We start from the raw sequence: 18,921 nt of genomic DNA on the forward strand, positions 1-18,921 counted from the left end.
GGCCGAGTTTGCCTATGCCTGCTCTAGGGCATAGAGAATGAAATGAACAACTATAGGGGCTTGCTTCTAGGGGCAGAGTGTAGAAACAGAACAATGTAACTGGTTTTCTTGTGCTAGCTTTTTTTATTATTTCATAAAATGTATATGCTGCTTGAATGTAAAAACAAAACAAAAAACCTCAAGCCAGTTTACGAAAGGTTCTTGTGAACTGTGATGTCTACATTCCCTTTTATCCTGACTTTGGAGGCTTGTTTTCCAGAAAGCTACCCAAATCAGCAACGTTCCTTTCTTAGACGAGTCCTCCGGCTCTGATGATGACTGCAGCTCTCATGTGAGCTTCAGAACCTCCAATGCAGGATCTGAATGCAGAAAAGCAAGCATACCAGGCAGTCCTCGTGCAGTGAAGCGAGGTAAGAGGAAGGAAGTACAGTATTGCTTTCTGGATTGCTAGGAGAAGGAGCTTTAAAATGATTTAAAAGCATCTTCAGGTAGCAGACCAGAATCATCAGGGAATTTGGGGCTTCAACTGTAGTAGAACTATCAGCACAATTCTAGGCACTTCCACTTCAGTGGAGCTTACTGCCAAGTAAGTGTGTTTTTAAAAACCAGTCTAGAGATTATCTTTTATCTGCTATAAATTATAAGTCAGCTCCCCAGCATACGGGGAAAAGTTCATAAACTTTACTGCGATCCTTCTGTTAGTCCACCTGAAATCTTGCTGCTTCAGCTCTAAAAAAAATGAACATCTCAAAACAGGTCATACACTAGGGAAAAGGCGTGTCAGTTTTGCCTTTGCAATCAAGGCGTTTTGCTAGTAATGTTAGTTTTGGGTTATTAGATGACTGGTAATTCGGCTCTTAGATGATTGGTAAATTTGTGAGCCTGTTTCAATAGTTTTGGTTCTGCATGCAAGCTTGGTCTTACTGAACCAGGCAAGCATGCATGTTCTTGGGTTCTTTTTATTTCTAGCAGGAGTCTCTATGTCTTCGCTAAGCTCAGAGAGTGACTACGCCATCCCCCCTGATGCCTACTCTGTTGATGAAGATTATTCTGAACCAGAGCACAAGTTGCAGCGGACATCATCCTATTCCACGGATGGTGGAGTGTGCAATGTAAGCTATCCCTCCCATCACCAACACCATCTGCACTTTGGGCAGCCTTAGCATCAACCTTTTCAAATAGAACAAATCCGGTGCCTGCCAGCTGGTGAGGGGTGTGGCCTAGGGAGAGGGATGTGACTGGGGAGCGGTTCTGGGCTTGGAGGAATCCCAAAGGAATCCAGCTAAAGAAGGCAGGAGGGCCTGAGGTTCCCCAGCCCTGGTTTGCACCTTGTCCATTGCACAGGAAAATAATATCTGTTTTATTTCATCTAGGAGCCACTGGAGAAATCTGGCTATTTGCTGAAAATGGGCAACCAGGTGAAGGCATGGAAGAGGCGGTGGTTTGTGTTGAGAAATGGACAGATCATGTATTATAAGTCCCCGGTGAGTTAGTAGCAAATCCTCATATTCAATAGTTTTAATAAACTACTCATCCTTTGGCCATCTTTGATATGGTTTTTTTTATCCCCAATATCAGTAACAGAATTGAGATATTATTCCCTCCAAAGAACGCACACAAGAACCACCATCACTCATAATCCCACCTACTAAAACTGGGGCTGTTGATTGATTGATTGATTGATTGATCAATGCATGCTTTCAGCCCTAATTTTTTAAATATTTATTAGCAACATTATCATGTCCTGGGTGCTTTCTCTGCTGTAAACCAGCCACGTATGCAGAATGTTACCTGGAGGTTGTGCCTCACCTTTTCTCCATCCCTTATATTGTATTCCTCGTTGTCTCTTGCATTTCCTTCCTCTCTCCAGAGTGATGTCATCTGCAAGCCCCAGGGGCAGGTGGAACTGAATTCTTCTTGCCAGATCATACGGGGTGAAGGATCTCAAACATTCCAAGTGAGCATTGCTTTTGACCTTTGTTTCTTATTTCTGAAGTCTAAAGGGCACTAACAGATTGGCAGAGAGAGAAAATGTTTTAATTGAGACAACTTTCCCTGTCATGACAAACCTGAATTGAAGTTCTTGGTTTTCATATGGTTTTGCCCTGCAGAAAAGATCAGGCAGATTAAGTTCATATACTAGAAGACCTGAAACCTAATACTCAACGTAAACTTAACCTTTAATGTTTGAAGAAAGCTGTAAAAAGCTTTTGACACAGCCCACTTTCCTGTAAAGTCTCCCAAGTATGATTGCACTTCTGTCAATAATGCAGAAACGTCTAAATTACAGCACTTTGATCTGTTCATATTCATTACACATACTTTAAAAAAAAAACAATTGAATGCCTTTTATTCCATCATACATAAAATATAAGCACAAATAAAAATAGAAGATGCAAAAATATCAGAAATGTCAACAGGGGCCACATATCCATTCTCTTAATCTGTCATCAAAATCGGAAGATGTGAGGATACAGATACATTCTCAAATCACACGAAATTCCGTAACTATCAGCCATATTTGACGAAGGTTAAATCCTGCTTACATCACTTATACTCATGATGGCTATTTTCTACCTCCAGTGTCTGAGGGAGTATGCCACTGAATCCTGGTTGTTGAAAATCCCAAGTGGGGAGAGAGCACTGCTACACTTGGGTCCTTCCTATAGGCTTCCTGTAGGCATCTGGTCAGTCACTGTGAGAACAGGATGTTAGACTTTGAGGGACCTTTGGCCTAATCCAGCAGGGATCTTGTTATGTTATTATGTCCCCTTTGTACAAAACTTGCAGTAGTGCTCCTGCAATGTTTGCAGAGCAGTGCTGCCGCTGGAATTTCTTCTGGAATTTCTTCTGCTGCCAGTTCTTCTCTGGATATCACCTCTTGGATATCGATCTGCCGTGACACCTGATTACTTTATGATCGTCAATCAGCAGTTTATAACGGGTCCGGCACACTTCTTCAAAGCTGCGCCACTGTTGCTCCCTTCAGGTCACGGCTTAGCAGAGTAGAACACACAGTGGTGTAAAGCAGACTTACTTCCTTCTTCTGGCAAGCACACACAGACAGCTCCGTCTATTTACAGCTCTTTATTGAAACATTTCAGCTACAAAGACCGGGGCTTCTTTCAGCCATATCCAAAGGCACGTCTTTGTCTCTCAGATACACAGAGAGAAGTGAAGGTACAGGGAAAAAGCTCCTCCTCCTTAGCTTCTAAAAGCTTCTGTCTCCTCCCGGCTTACGCCTGACGTCGGAATGTGACGCACACTCAGAACCCTTAACCATTTAAGTTCTGAACACTCACACCCCCCCTTGCGTTGGATTCCGACTGCACCTGTGGAACATCCTCAGCAAGACTCTGTGAGATCAATTCCTTCCCCAATGCCTTGCGCCCTCTCTTGGCGTCCCTGTTAGGCAACTGTGGAACCACCTCACAACTCTCAGAATCGCACTGTGCGAAACTTACCCACGCACCTGTGGCCTGGTACCTCTCTGGTGGAATACCCTTTGTTGTGCGACTGGACCTCCTAGGCACAAACTCAGGTGTTCCCTCTGACTCACTTTGATCAGCAGGTGTGTCCTCTGCATCATGGGATTCTCCTTCTGACTTAAAGCGTCTTCGAATCCTTTCCATCACGCTCACAGGAGAACTAGGCTCACTTTTGGGCACTCTCTTAACAACTTGTGGAGATGCCACATCCTGCTCTTGACCCTGGTCAGTGACCTGGTCGTCATCAGCAGCCTCAGCCTCTCCTTCCGCCTCATCAGAACTGTCTTCTGGATCAGAGAGACATTCTGATAGAACATCACGCCTGACAGGAGACTTTGACTTTACATCCTCCTCACAGAACTCAGCGTGTTTACTGATCAGCACCTTACTCTGATCACCTGAAGGGTAAGCAAATCGCCATGCACGGGCTTCTGGCTCATACCCACAGAAGATCATTTTCTGGAATTTGGCTCCATCTGGCCCTCGCAAAGCTTTAGGCACAGAGACAAATGCAGGAGACCCAAACTTGCGCAGAAAGTGAACCTGGGGTTTGCGGCCATTCAACAGAGAAAACGGAGTGTCACCTACCAGCGAATTGTAGGTCCTATTCCAGGTGAAGCATGCAGCTCTAGCCGCCTCCAGCCAAAACTGTGGAGGTAACTCAGACTCTGTAAGCATCACCTGTGCTGCCTGAACCAGAGCTCCACTCCTCAGCTCTGCCACCCCCCTCTGATTGGGTGAAGTAACTGTGTGACGTATCCCTTTCTCGTGAAAGAACTTCTGCAAAGCAGAACCAGTGTACTTAGCATTTCTGTCACTGATGATCGCTTGCACTCTGAGACCATGAGTCCAGGAATTCTGCGAAAAATCATCCAGAAAAGTCAGCAGATACCTGGCCCCCCCTAGACTCTGTTCCCTGACAGAATTGGACAGATCTATGTGAACCAGCTCAAAAGGTTTGGTGGTAACCCGTTCCACCTTTGGGTAACTGCACCCTCTCACCTTTGCTTGCTTGCAAGTGTCACAATTAATGGCACTTCCACAATTTTTAATCTTACAACCTGCAGCGACCTCAGGTAACACCTGCAAATCCTCTAAAGGATTGTGAATCGTTCTCTGATGCCATACGCATGCACATGAGGCATCATGAGGGGGAACTGTAGTACGCTGGTTGGGAACTGTAGCACGCAACGCCTGTGCTTTCTCAACCTTCCCCTCACCCCCAAAGAGACGTTTTAAGAACGAAAAGATCATTCTGTCCCCGTTTCACTTCAACAAGTCGTCTTCCTTCTCTGGAGATTGTGCAGGAATCCCCCTGGAAACAAACCTGAAAACCCTTTTTTAACAAATAAGGCACAGATAACAAACAGTGATGAACCCCTGGAACAACACAAAAATCCACCGCCTCCTGCAAAACAGAAAGGAACAATGTACCACAGTTAGTGACATTTTCCCGCTGTCCATTTGCAAATAAAACAGTTTGTCCTGTGGAAATTGCCGTGCAATTCCACAACTTGACTGCAGGTGTCTCAGGAACCATGTTGCGGTTAGCTGCAGAGTCAATAACAAGGCTGAGCTCGAAATTTTCCACTCGGCCGTCTTCGAACAATGCCATGCTAGCAGAGACTTGATAAGACTCTTCCTGTTTACCACGACCACCTGGTTCAGTTCCACGCCTGCCTGTCTTCCCAGGCCTGTTGCCACGGAAACCCGTCTGGTTCCCATGAGAAGTGTCCTTGCAAACATCCTGCCTCGGCTCTCTGCTCCGGTGGGGGCTACTGCCACGCAGACGTTGAACTCCAGTGGAAAAACACTGCCCGGGGCTCCTGCCAGCTGGCTTGGCCTTCCTCCTTCTGGAACGGCGCCTCCCACCAGCCTGGCCCCCCCTGAAGCTGCTCTTCGCTTCAGCACAAGTGAAAAGTCTTTTAAACTTGCCTTTGGAACTCTTCGCCCCCCCGATCTGCTCACTAGCGCTCCTAGAGGCCAATCCATCGGGCACAGGGCCTGCCAGTCCAGCCTCTCCAGGACCCAGTCCATCACACAGACGTGTAGAAGCATTACAACAGCTCCCCAACACTGTCCCAGCCCCCATTGGGCTTTCTGGGCATTCTTCAGCCCCCCCCCTGGGCTTCTTCCAGCCCCCCCCGGCCTGACTCCCGCTGAGCTTTCACACACACTCCTCAGCGCCTGCCAGGCGGCATGGGCCGATTCAACGCCCTCCAGATGAGGCTTCAGCGATTCATCAACGCATGCTCTGAGCATATCCAGCTCAAGTTGCATTCTCTGCTGGCTATCTTCAGCCCACGCAGCCCCACAGCTTGCAACGCCTGTTCCAGCTGCTGGCCAGCTAAGAGGTGATTTTGGCTCCCATTGGCTTGCTTCCCAAAGCCCTTCGACCAAGAACCATCCCCTTATTCTTCTGCTCCATATTGCCCAACTCTTTAGAGTGAGCTTTTCCAAAGGTATATTCTGGCTTTTGGCCATCTTCTCCCGTTCTCCCAAGGGGGCCCAAGCTTACTTACGATCAGGTACAGCTTCTCTGCCTCACCCTTTCGTGGAGAAACGATATTCCAGCTGCTTTTTAGCTCCAGCTGCTTCTCATCTCCAGCCAGCTCTCTGTATCAGCAGCTCTCACTGTCTCTCGGAAGCAGGCAATTAATCATTCTTGCTCTCCGGCATCCAGTCAGCTCCCGTTGGCCTCCGACGGCCCCTCAGCCTCAGAACGCTAACTTCAAAGCATTCCTGAGGCTCACAGCGTCTGCTTTACGAGCGTTGGCTGACCTCCATAACCTCTTGGATATCGATCTGCCGTGACACCTGATTACTTTATGATCGTCAATCAGCAGTTTATAACGGGTCCGGCACACTTCTTCAAAGCTGCGCCACTGTTGCTCCCTTCAGGTCACGGCTTAGCAGAGTAGAACACACAGCGGTGTAAAGCAGACTTACTTCCTTCTTCTGGCAAGCACACACAGACAGCTCCGTCTATTTACAGCTCTTTATTGAAACATTTCAGCTACAAAGACCGGGGCTTCTTTCAGCCATATCCAAAGGCACGTCTTTGTCTCTCAGATACACAGAGAGAAGTGAAGGTACAGGGAAAAAGCTCCTCCTCCTTAGCTTCTAAAAGCTTCTGTCTCCTCCCGGCTTACGCCTGACGTCGGAATGTGACGCACACTCAGAACCCTTAACCATTTAAGTTCTGAACACTCACATCACCTAGCCCATGAATAGGCAAACTAAGGCCCGGGGGCCAGATTTGGCCCAATCGCCTTCTAAATCCGGCCCACGGACGGTTCAGGAATCAGTGTGTTTTTACATGAGTAGAATGTGTCCTTTTATTTAAAATGCACCTCTGGGTTATTTGTGGGGCATAGGATTTTTTTCTTTTTTCTTTCCCTTTCAAAATATAGTCCGGCCCTCCACAAGGTCTGAGGAACAGTGGTTCGGCCCCCCACTGAAAGAGTTTGCTGACCCTGACCTCGCTTGATTATTATACCCTCGAATGGCATTGAAGAGCAACTAAATTTTTAGGTGTGTGTCATAATAAACAACACACTGGCAATTCATCTCACTGAGTGCGTCGCAGTTCTGCCCCCCCCCCCCCGCCGCCGCCTTTGGCAGCTCATCAATGCCAATGGAAGAAATAGCTGAACAGCTTCCTAGCTTTGTGGGGGGCAGGTAACAAAATGGATGAAGAGTCACAGTGCCTCTGTTATGTTTCTAAGGCACTTTTATCTTGCCTTGAAAGGTTCTAGTGATTGTGGCCAGAAAATTAGAAAGCAACTCATTTACTGCAATAACAACATTAATATGGCAAAAGCCTTCATGCTTGGTTGTAGCAACATGTAATATTTCCTTCACCTTTAGCTCATCACTGAAAAACGAACCTATTTCCTGTCAGCTGACTCTCCTAACATTCTGGAAGAATGGATTTGTGTCCTTCAAAACATCCTGAAGGTGCAGGCGACCAGTCCTACGGAAGTCCCTCTCAGTGATGCCAAACCCATTGTGAAAGGCTGGCTCACCAAGGTACTGCATATCTGCACCAGAAATAGTGGCTTTTGCCAACCTGCTGCTCCTTAGGTGCTGTGGACCATAATTTCCATTGATCTAATGGGAGTTGTAGCTCAGAATACGTGGAGGGCACCAGCTTGGCAAAGGCTGAGATGCAACACAACTGTGGGACAGCACAGGTAGATTAATATCCACTACAATAAATACGCAAAAGAATTAAACCCAACATTGATAGACTGTAACAAACCTACTGTTGCACTACTTAATTGATAGGTTGATTCACATAGACTTTGAACTCGGATTCACCATCTCGTCTCTCAGGTGTGGGCTGAGCAGAAGAGCTTTGGCTGAAGCAGAGTCTGGCCCTTTCAAGAGCTACTTGTTCATTGCTTTGCTGAGTATACTGTAGCAGCCTGAAGGCAGCCAAAATAAAAAGCTCCTCAAAGCAAGGTTCTACTGTCTTAAGCGGACCAGGGCTTCTCCATGTAGCTGGTTGGGGACATTTTGACATGATCTTCTTTCCTACATGATGGTTGGACATCCCCCACCCCTCCGACAAGGTTTGAAGCAGTGTTTTAGTACAGCAGTTTCTACGAGTTGGAATTTAAATCTAGACAGCCAAACCAAGTTGGTCTAAGTAAGAATATGGTCAAACTCAACAGTGTCTTATACTAAACAAGAATTTAAATTAAATAATCTTTAATAGGAAGCAGAATATCTTTTCCTTTCAGAACTATATTTCAAAACACAACAATCATTATGTTTTTTTATCAAAGAGGGGAGAAAGATAGAAAAGTGTGTGTGTGCAATTCTAAGTTTTCCAGAAAATGAATGAACCCATGCAAACAAGTTGAAAGAAAATCTTTTTATTCCTGGGCTGTTTCTGCAGGTGAAACATGGACACTCCAAGCTGGTTTGGTGTGCGCTGATTGGAAAAACATTTTACTATTATCGCAGTCAGGAAGACAAGGTATTTTTAATCCGCTTTTATATTCAGCGTTTTTCTCATCGGTCCTAGCCAATAGCTCCTTGCACAGTCTGTAACCTCCTGTTTTTATTACTATTTATTGATTTAACGCACACATGTATTTTCTACCATGCAGCTTAACCTGTTTGGCCTTCTTTTCTCAGTGCCCCCTTGGCCATTTGCACCTGCGGGAATCAAAGGTGGAAGAAGTGGACCGCTCCTGTGATTCAGATGAAGATTATGAGGCTAATGGTGGGGGGCTACTTTCTTCACATTGCACCCTGGTTATTCACCCTCCGGAGCAGAGTCCCACCTACCTACTCATTCGTACCAAACAGGAGAAGGTATTTAGGAAAATAATAATTAGCCACATTACAGAATAGATGCATTTTAAATAATAAATCCCGTTATTTAAAATGTACCTATTTATTACATACTCGTGGGAGGGCTCCAGATTATCAGCAATGGAACATTAAGTACGATATGCTTTGCTGGGAAAATGTGACAGTCATATTTTCCCAGGTACAATTTTTTTGCAATTTTAGTGCTTGCAAAGTATAACTTCCCTCCAGCTGTGAGGGAAGGAGTGCGTCCCTGTTATAGACTGAGAAACAAGCTGCATTTGCTGGAGACTGAAGAAATTAGCCCTGTACATCTATCACTGGTGCCAGGTGATACACCCAGATGGTATGCTATATGTTTATAGTTCTTAGGTTGATGTATGAGATTTTCAGCTCAGTCTCCTTTGCCCTTTTATTCCAAGGATACCTGGTTGTACCATCTGACTGTAGCAGCAGGAAGTAGCAGTGCAAAGGCAGGCACTGCGTATGAGCAGCTGATTGGGAAGCTACTAGATGCAGAAGGAGACCCAAGTAAGTAGAAAGGAAAATATTTTTCCTAGAGAGCTTGTTGTGTTGTCATTTGTCAACATGGTGGCTTCCCCTCCTCCTGATCCAAGGTTGTAACAGACAATTTTGAAGCACAGGAATTGGAAATGTTCTGGCAGATAGATACTTTCTTCCTCTTATGACATCTCCACAGTGGGGAGCAGGCACAATGAATGTGCAAAATCCAACTGTAAAGACAGTTCTGCTCCCATCCTTGCCCTGGCCAGATGTGGAGTAACAGAGCCTTCATTCAAGCTTCCTCAACCTTGGTCCTCCAGATGTTTTTGGCCTGCAACTCCCATGATCCCAGTGGTCAGGGATGCTGGGAATTGTAGTCTCAAAACATCTGGAGGGCCAAGGCTGAGGAAGCCTGCCTTAATTAAACACAGTATATTTGGACTATAGAAGATAAAAAGACTAAATGGTGCTCTCCTCACAACTGAAATGAGACCTTTCTATAAGTGGCCTTTTTGCTGTTGTGTTGTGTTAATCAGAAAAGTTAGGGCTTGCCGATCAGAAGGTCAGCGGTTTGAATCCGCGCGACAGGGTGAGCTCCCGTTGTTCGGTCCCTGCTCCTGCCAACCTAGCAGTTCAAATTATGTCAAAGTGTAAGTAGATAAATAGGTATTGCTCCGGCAGGAAGGTAAACGGTGTTTCTGTGCACTGCTCTGGTTCACCAGAAGCAGCTTAGTCATGCTGGTCACATGACCCTGAAGCTGTCTGTGGACAAACGTCTGCTCCCTCGGCCTACAGAGCGAGATGAGCACGCAACACCAGAATAATCTGCAACTGGTGCTAATGGTCAAGGGTACCTTTACCTTTACCTTTACATGCTCAGGCCACATTGCTTGAGAATGCAGGTGAGTGCCTAATATTTAAAAGATATTCTGTAACAAAACTCCCTTCATGTTGAAACCTAGCAAGTCTGGGAGAAGGATTGTAGCCTGATCACCTCCCCAATGTCCTGCATTTCCATTAGTGCAGAGTTTTTAACATGGCAGAAAATTCAAGCACATAGTTCCTCACCTGCATTTTGAAATGGGATGGCCCCAGGAGGGCTGTGCTTTGTGCTATTTTCTAACTGTGCTGAATGGTCCAAAGATGCTGATGAAGTAGCATGGTGCTGTCAACTTCTGATTCATTCACCAGAGTTTTAATATTCCTTTGCAATATCCCTTGCCCTGTGCAGTGTCTAACTAGCTTTGTCCCTCCCACTGATTCAGATTCTCCCTTGTGGAAACATCCTATGCTGTGTTACAGCAAAGAGGGGCTGCAGGCTTCCCTCACTACTCTGCCTTCAGAAGCACTGCAGACAGAGGCCCTCAAACTCTTCAAGGTATTTACAGAGACGGCTCTCCAAATATACTATTCAAGCATTTTATTTTATTATTGAAGAAAGATGAAAGGGAGAGTCAAGTTTGCACATGGCCCAAAAGTAACTTAAAACTCTTCCCTTTCTCTCTTGCTGCCCCTTAATCTTGGAACTGCCTTTTGGAACACCTACGATGCCTATCATCTTGCTTAATTCAAATCCTTCAAAACCCTGTTCATGAAGCCTTTGACACAGTCCCCTAGTTCCTACACCCTACAATAACGCAGACTGTAACTTAGCATGTGCAACTGAAACAACCACATGTTGTTTCCCTGTTAAGCCCCTGCCTCTGCTTCACTTCCTGTGCCATATACTGAATTGTAAGTTCCTTGGGGCAGGGACATGTCATTTTGTAATCTCTTCTGAGAAACGCAGTGCATGCTGATGGCCCTGTCTAAATACAGTCAAACCTTGGTTTTTTAATGTCTCGGCTGCCGAACATTTCGGAAGCCAAACGCCAAAAACCCAGAAGTGAATGCCTCCATTTTCGAATGCGTTTAACTGGAAGTTAAATGGCTTCCAAGGTGCGTTTTTCATTTTTCCCCATTACCTTTGCAACCAGCCCTTTGATCCTTGGTTTTCAAACATTTCGGAAGTCGAACGGACTTCCAGGACGGATTACGTTCGGAAACCAAGGTTCCACTGTAGTCATTGTCATCGTTGTCGTAGATGATAAACTTGTTAATTGTTGTGAGGAAAATGTAATGATACCATCGCTTCCATCTCAGTTAATGTACTTCTGTTCTCCACCCCCCTTTATCAGTCTTGCCAGCTGTTTATCAACATTCCTGTGGAAGCTCCATCTATTGATTATCATGTAACCCTGGCTCAGACAGCACTCCAGGTCTGCCTGACTCACAGTGAGCTACAGAATGAAATCTATTGTCAGTTAGTCAAACAGACCAGCAGGGAAGCTCAGAATCACTCCGTCATCCAGGTGAATGTTCCCCTGTTCAAGGTGCCAATTGCCACATCTGAATTTAAATGACTTATTAACAGAGAACTTCTTTACATGTTTGCATTTGCGCTGGAGGCAATTGTATTTATTTCCACAGAAACCATTTTTCTTTTTTGGTCATGTGTGATAAGTAATTTGATTCCCTGCAGAAGGGTAACATACAGACAAAGCCTGAGAAATGATAACTGAAAAGGTAAAGTCAGGACATACTCATTCAGCTCCACTGGATATAGAATGGAAGCCTTCAGTGACACTGAAAAGTGGTTGATCATTGCCTCAGAAAACCTGACTACAAACCTACACACCTAATGCTTAGCTTAGACCTTATACTGGTCTGATAGTGGTGGAATGAAGTCCTTGTAATAAGGCTTCTTCATGTTTGATGGGAGCTGAAGCATATTTTTAATGGTAAGGGCACCCAGGCAAGCAACCTCAGCAAATTGCTGCTCCCCTGGTAGAGTTGTATCTATTTACACTAGTATATATCCTTTGCAAAACTGGCTCCCTCCCTCAAAACTATTGCTTCGGTAGCATTTGTGATGTGTGAATCAACCATCCATGAGAATTGGGTAGATGATATTTTTGTCTTGAGAATAAATGGCAGGGACAACAGAAATGCAGTTATTCACAGTAACCCTATTTTTCTTCACAGTGCTGGCAATTACTAGCTCTTTGCGCTCCTCTCTTCCTGCCTCAGCAACATTTCCTTTGGTATCTCAAGCATCACCTACAGCAGCATGCAGACTCCAGGTGAAGAGCTTGTCTTGTCTGGGTTAAACTGGAGTCAGTTTTTATGAATGGATCTAATAGGACGCGATAAACAACTACCTGACATTCAGAGGACATCTTAAGGCAGTCCTGTTCAGGGAAGTTTTTAATGTGTGATATTTTAGTGTATTTTTTGTTTCTATGGAAGCCGCCCAGAGTGGCTGGGGAAACCCAGCCAGATGGGCGGGGTACAAATAAATTATTATTATTATTATTATTATTATTATTATTATTATTATTATTATTATTATCATCATCATTCAACTTATTCTCGCTAATGGAAGAAATGTTTAATTTTGAATCCATGGCTGTGGCTATGGGAGAAACAATACAATTTGGGGGCGTTAATGCTGTGAACCCCTCCATTGCAGGCTCAGGTTGCATATATGTGTAAATAAACCATGTATCATAAAAACACCACAGTTTCTGCTGTGCCTCATTTCCAAAAGGAAACACTGGCCCTGGGTGAGCACCTGGAACCCCTGGTGACGTGCAACAGCATGATAGTTATAGAAAAAACAATATTTGCAATAGTGCAATGGGTGTTTCTGAAACATATTTTACTCCCCCCCCCCCCGATTCTGTGATTTAGAACCGAAATAGGCAAGTATGCCATCTACTGTCGAAGATCAATGGAGCGCACTTTGAAAGCTAGAGAGCGAGAAGCTAGACCTTCCCGAATGGAGGTCGTGTCCATTTTGCTGAGGAATCCCTACCACCACTCACTCCCCTTCAGCATCCCAGTACACTTCATGAATGGGACCTACCAGGTGAGAGAAGAGGGCTGGGTGACTTTACACTGAGAAGATTTCAAGGCTGGGTAAAATGACTCCTCCGCCTCAGTACAGAATTTGCCGTGGGTTATGCTTGCCGATGGATCTGTACAGCTAAACTGTGTCCATGTGCTCACCCATCAGCAATGATTTTGTCTTCATGATTGTTTCTCAACTGTTTCATTTCAGGTGGTCGGTTTTGATGGCTCCTCAACCGTGGATGAGTTCTTGCAGCGGCTGAACCAGGAGACAGGAATGAGGCTGTCGTCCAACTCGGGGTTTTACCTATTTACAGACGATCCTTCTGGTAGGGATCTAGAACACTGCCTACAAGGCCCTATGAAGGTGATTACGCATGATTACTCATTATTAATATTAATATTATTAGTTAAATTTCTATACCGCCCTTGATCTGAGGATCGCAGGGCGGTTTACAATATAAAAACACATAGTACAGTAACAAACAAAAGCAATAACCCTGCCACACACAGTTTAAAAGTCAATAGATTGCTTAATTAGCCAAAGGCGTGGGAGAAGATGAACATTTTTGCCTGGCACGCTAGGTGAGCCTCCCTGGGGAAAGCATTCCACAAGCAGGGAGCCACTGCAGAAAAGGCCTGCTCTTGTCTTGCCACCCTCTGGACATCTTGTGGAGGAGGCACATGAACAAGGGCCTCAGATGATGAGAACACAAAATACATACCCCCCAAAAAACCCAATATAATCCAATAACCGCCCCTCCCACAAACACATTAACTGAGTAAATACATTATCATGTATTTAGTTTAGTATTGAGTAAGGATTATTATTTAAGTAGATTAATGATATGGAATTATTTTTGATGAAAAGAAAGGTGAATATTTTGTTTTATATATACAGCATACACATCTGTAAATATTTAATTGAAAATATGTTGGCACTGACTCACTTGTTTATTTATTTGTTTTGTTGTCCAAAGAAATAGTTAAAAGTTTTCCATGGCTTCTAAATAGTCTCTGTTCAAATATTATCACAGTGGGTAGGCTTATTTCTAAATCCTTTGCAAAGTTTCAATATTTTATAAGGATTCATGTCTCACTGAAATGAGCCCAGGTTCACAGTACTGTCCTATGACCTGTGCTGTTTTTATGCATGTCTAGCATGAAGTTTCTGTCTTCAGCCTCATTCAGTCTCTTTTTTCAAAGATCTGTGATGTCATTTCAAAGTGGGAGCAAGCTCTGAAAGAGTTGAATCCTGGAAAATACGAAGGTGGCACGAGAATAGTGAAACTAACGTATAAAAACAGGTACTGCCCACTGCTGGCTTGGATTGGTATTGCATCCCTATGTCTTGTGGAGCTTAAGGTTTGATCCAGCTTTATATTTACTTCTGTTATTTAAGTAGAACTGAAATTAATGGGAGGGGGAAGTATTGAGGAAATTCTCCTAACTGAAATTTGGATGCAGAAGTTCCAATTCAGGCTGCTTAAGTGGGACTTATCAACTGACATTGGCTGGATTGGCTCTGCTGGTGCACTTGCACCACCCTTCCCCTTCTCCTTTCTGGTAAGCAACAGTGACCCATCGCTTCTGTTAAGTGTGCTTCCTTATAGCAATAAAACAGAGAAGTCCCTGCCAAAAAAATTCCCCTCCACATATTCCCTTGAAATTAACTGGAGATGTGCAGGTCTGTGGAGGAAAACTTCCCTGGGGATTGCGCCCTGAGTAATCTCCCCGATATGGCATTAGCTTTAAAACTGTAAGTAAAGACTCATTGAACTTAGACTGAGCAAGGTCTAGAAGATGCTGTGCTAAGGTGTGGCTGGCGTGTTTCTTTTTCCTCTTTGGCATTTTTCGCCCATCTAGGTTGTATTTCCGAAGCCAAGCAAAAGGTGAGACGGACCGAGAACGATTGCTGCTGGCTTTCCAGATTAGTGGGGAAATATCCAGTGGGAGATTCCCTGTCAATAAGGAGCTGGCTCTGGAAATGGCAGCTTTGATGGCTCAGGTGAGTGGCCAAACCCTCATGCTTGTGGGTGTCAAGTTCTCTATCTCTGCATACCATGTTGGAGTAGGTAGTGTTTCTAAGGCTACGGTTTGGTTCAAATGCACATGAAGACACTGTCTTGCTGAAGCTAAGCAGGTCTGGATCTGGTCAGTGTCCTGGACTTGGAACTCATAAATGTTCACAACTGGAGGTTTAAAAGTTGTTGTTTCCATAAGCATAAGGAAGATTTATTCATAGGCATCACAACCAAATCTTACAGTTGGTTTCACTGTGGAGGAAGTGGTTAAGGTAAAGGTAAAGGGACCCCTGACCATTAGACTCTGGGGTTGCGGCGCTCATCTCGCTTTATTGGCCGAGGGAGCCGGCGTACAGCTTCCGGGTCATGTGGCCAGCATGACTAAGCCGCTTCTGGTGAACCAGAGCAGCGCACGGAAACGCTGTGATCTACTTGCACTGTGAAATGCTTTTGAACTGCTAGGTTGGCAGGAGCAGGGACCGAACAACAGGAGCTCACCGCATCACAGGGTTCGAACCGCCGACCTACTGATCGACAAACCCTAGGCTCAGTGGTTTAACCCACCATTATTATTATTATTATTATTATTATTATTATTATTATTTATTTTAAATTTCAAGTAGCAAAAAAAAATACCCATACAAAGAAAACAGGACTTAGCAGTTGTACAGAAAAGAAAGAAAAATAGCCATCAAATGAAAGTGTGTCTCCATAAAGCTCCATGAGTTGATGGAGGGTGTAAACCATGTTCGATTCTCTTAACAAAGTCAATAAAAGGCTACCCTGTCATACAGAAAGTGTGAGTCTTTCCCCACAACGCTGATCAATATTCTTACTGTGAAAATGGAGTTTGTCCTTATGCACAGTGTCCCATACTTGCAGAATCCAGGCTTCAAAAAAGATTTGCATTTAGAGCTTTCTGGTTTTTGACAATCACTTATCTAGCTGCAGTTGATAAATGGAGGATAAGGTCTTTATTGGTTATGTTCTTAATCTGAGGAGTAAAGATAGTAGGGCTAATTTTGGGTGTAGCGATTGTCCCATCATTTGATTATTTGAAAAACAATTGTGGAAACATCTGAGATGGGGTGCGTTTTAAAATCTCTCCTCTCAGCAGCGTCAGTGCTTTACCCCGGTCCTTGGGCAGTTCTTTTATTTAGGGCAGCTAAAGCTGCCATGTCAAATGGAGCTTCTGGTCTCTCTGTGTTGTTGTTATTTTCACTGCATTGAGCGCTGGTAGCCACATTGGAATCGGCTGTTGCTTGGGCTTGTGATTCTCTGATGATCTGAGACGGCGGTGAAAACCAGTTGTCCAGAGTGCTGCTTTGTGATTCCCCAATTCTGCAGCTCATAGCCTGCTTGGGGTTGTTAAAAATTTGAGCAAGACTTCATTTTGGATCAAAACGCCATCTTGCCTTGGTGATGCCACCACTCCTCCAAGGTTTAAAAGTTTTCTTGATGAAGTCAGTACAGCGTAGGTTACAAGCTGGTAAAGCACAGCAGGGTACAATACAGGCACCGACAAACAGCACACTGTTGTTGATAAGCAGTGTCCAGTGCACAGCGGAATGATGAAAAGTATGAGCCAACATGCTCTATACTACTTTATTTACAGTTCAAAGCTGGTAAGTTACAGAAAAACATCTTCCCTCTGCCAGAGCAGAGAAAGCGTCATCTCTCCTCTAAAGCACGGAGAGAATCACAAACTGAAACTGCAAAGAACAGTGAAAAACAGGAAACCAGTGTACGTCATATCCAGTCTCCCGTTCCCGTGGGAAAACCTCCAACAGTACAGACTCTGTGGAATGTAAACAACCTGTCTCGTGACAAGCACTTCGCTGCACAGAGAAGAAAGCAGAAACCAACATCCTCCCCCTTTCTGTGAACATCTCTGGGCAGCGTGTTCGTACAATATCAGTACAAACCCAACTTCTGCACATAGGTACAGTGTTGATCCCTTGATACAATCTTGGACAATACATCAGCAGGAATTTCATTACCTGGCATATAGGACACCGTTACGAGTCCCTTCTGAATACGTTCCCTAGCATGTTGCAACTTCAATTGCAAGTGCTTCGTGCTTTGCTTACAACCTTCAGAATTCAGCAAAGCCAAACATGCTTTGTTGTCCTGGTAAACCTGGATTGGACATTTGACAGGAATTTTCATATCTTTGCACAATTGTAACAACCATTCACAATCTTTAAGTGAATAAGACAGTGCATTCAGTTCAGCTTCACAAGTACTTAAGCTAACTGTTGTTTGCTTCTTGCATGACCAATCAAATAGACCCTGATTGTACTTATAGCAAACTCCAGACGTACTTTTCCTGTCTGTAGTGTCACTTCCAAAACTTGCATCTGCAAATATCTCAAGACCACCAGACTTCTGATTGTTAAATCTCAGTCTGTAATGCATAGTGCCTTTCAAATACCGCGCTATGCGTTTCAGAGCTTTCCAATCCTTAACAGTAGGATTGTTGACTTGTCTGCTTAGCAAATTACAGCTTACAGCAATGTCAGGTCTTGAACATCTGGCAATGAAGTTTAGCTTGCCTAGCACACTTCTGTACAGTGTAGTGTCAGAAAATGCTTCTTCAGTGTCATCTACCTGATAACCTGTTATCATCGGTGTGTCCACAGGGTTAGCATCCATCAGGTTTAGTTTGCTTAACACATCAGCAATTTTCCGTGACTGGTGTACTAGAATGTTACCATCTTGATCTCTCTCTATTTCCAGAGATAGGTAGTTGTTTACCTCACCAAGATCTTTCATGTCAAAGTGCTCTTTCAGTTGAGCTAGGGCGTTATTGTACATTGTGACATCTTTCCAAAAGAATAAAAGATCATCAACATAAAACAAACAATACAGTTTCTTTTGCCCCTCCTCTTTGACAAATACACATGGATCAGCTTTCCCTTGCTTAAAACCTAGAGAAAACAATACTTCAGTGAGTTTTGTGTGCCAACACCGTGCACTTTGTTTGAGACCATAAAGGGACTTTTTCAGAGCACAAACAAATCCCTGTTTTACCTGTACGCCATCAGGTGGAAGCATATAAAGTGATTCACCTAGAGATCCGTACAGAAAAGCTGTATTCACATCATGGTGACTAATGTGTAGATTTTCTTCTGCAGCTAGCTTGAGCATAAGCCTAATGCTCTCATACCTCACTGTGGGTGAGTAGGTCTCGTGATAGTCTTCACCTGGTACCTGTGCAAATCCTCTGGCTACCAATCTGGCTTTGTGTCTGACTATCTTGCCATTTTGATCAGTCTTCGCTTTGAAGACCCATTTGCTTCCAAGCAATTTCATTCCTGGAACTACTGGAACTAGCTCCCATGTTTTGTTCCTTTCCAAGGAATCAAGCTCAGCCTTCATGGCATTTAACCATGGCTCAGCTTCCTTTGAATCCAAATCCTGGATTTCTTGGAAACTTGAAGGTTCAAAAACCTTCTTGGAGCTTTTAACAGCTGTCACTGCTATGTTAGCAAACTCATCAGCAAATCTCTTTGGAGGTCTGCCTTTTGTGGCTCTCTGTGACCTACGAATTAGCCTTAAGTCTTCAACACTCTCCTCTTCCTTCTTAGGAGAAAAGTGACCTATTGTGAACAATGGTTCCTCCAATTCTTGATCAGAGCTTTCAGAGGGTCGCATAGAGGCTTTCGCACTCTTGAAATCCTCTGAAT

At 44.3% G+C, this 18,921-nt stretch overlaps 1 protein-coding gene across 4 annotated transcripts in view; it reads left to right on the forward strand.

Moving 5' to 3' along the window:
• The window catches only part of PLEKHH1 (pleckstrin homology, MyTH4 and FERM domain containing H1), a 56,667-nt gene that overhangs the window by 23,362 nt on the left and 14,384 nt on the right, over positions 1 to 18,921 (forward strand). For 2 of the 4 annotated variants that reach the window (XM_081900906.1, XM_081900908.1), the window contains exons 10-24: positions 260 to 410; positions 970 to 1,112; positions 1,374 to 1,484; positions 1,871 to 1,957; positions 7,359 to 7,520; positions 8,395 to 8,475; positions 8,637 to 8,816; positions 9,236 to 9,344; positions 10,583 to 10,695; positions 11,495 to 11,668; positions 12,342 to 12,439; positions 13,050 to 13,227; positions 13,420 to 13,575; positions 14,415 to 14,515; positions 15,075 to 15,216. In XM_081900906.1, coding sequence (XP_081757032.1) covers positions 260 to 410; positions 970 to 1,112; positions 1,374 to 1,484; positions 1,871 to 1,957; positions 7,359 to 7,520; positions 8,395 to 8,475; positions 8,637 to 8,816; positions 9,236 to 9,344; positions 10,583 to 10,695; positions 11,495 to 11,668; positions 12,342 to 12,439; positions 13,050 to 13,227; positions 13,420 to 13,575; positions 14,415 to 14,515; positions 15,075 to 15,216 — 1,986 coding nt within the window. The remainder of the gene's footprint in view (positions 1 to 259; positions 411 to 969; positions 1,113 to 1,373; positions 1,485 to 1,870; positions 1,958 to 7,358; positions 7,521 to 8,394; positions 8,476 to 8,636; positions 8,817 to 9,235; positions 9,345 to 10,582; positions 10,696 to 11,494; positions 11,669 to 12,341; positions 12,440 to 13,049; positions 13,228 to 13,419; positions 13,576 to 14,414; positions 14,516 to 15,074; positions 15,217 to 18,921) is intronic. The other 2 variants (XM_081900907.1, XM_081900909.1) reach the window with 1 other exon arrangement.

The sequence above is a fragment of the Podarcis melisellensis genome (assembly GCF_964234715.1).
Source record: "Podarcis melisellensis genome assembly, chromosome: 1".
Taxonomy (NCBI): Eukaryota; Metazoa; Chordata; class Lepidosauria; order Squamata; family Lacertidae; genus Podarcis; species Podarcis melisellensis.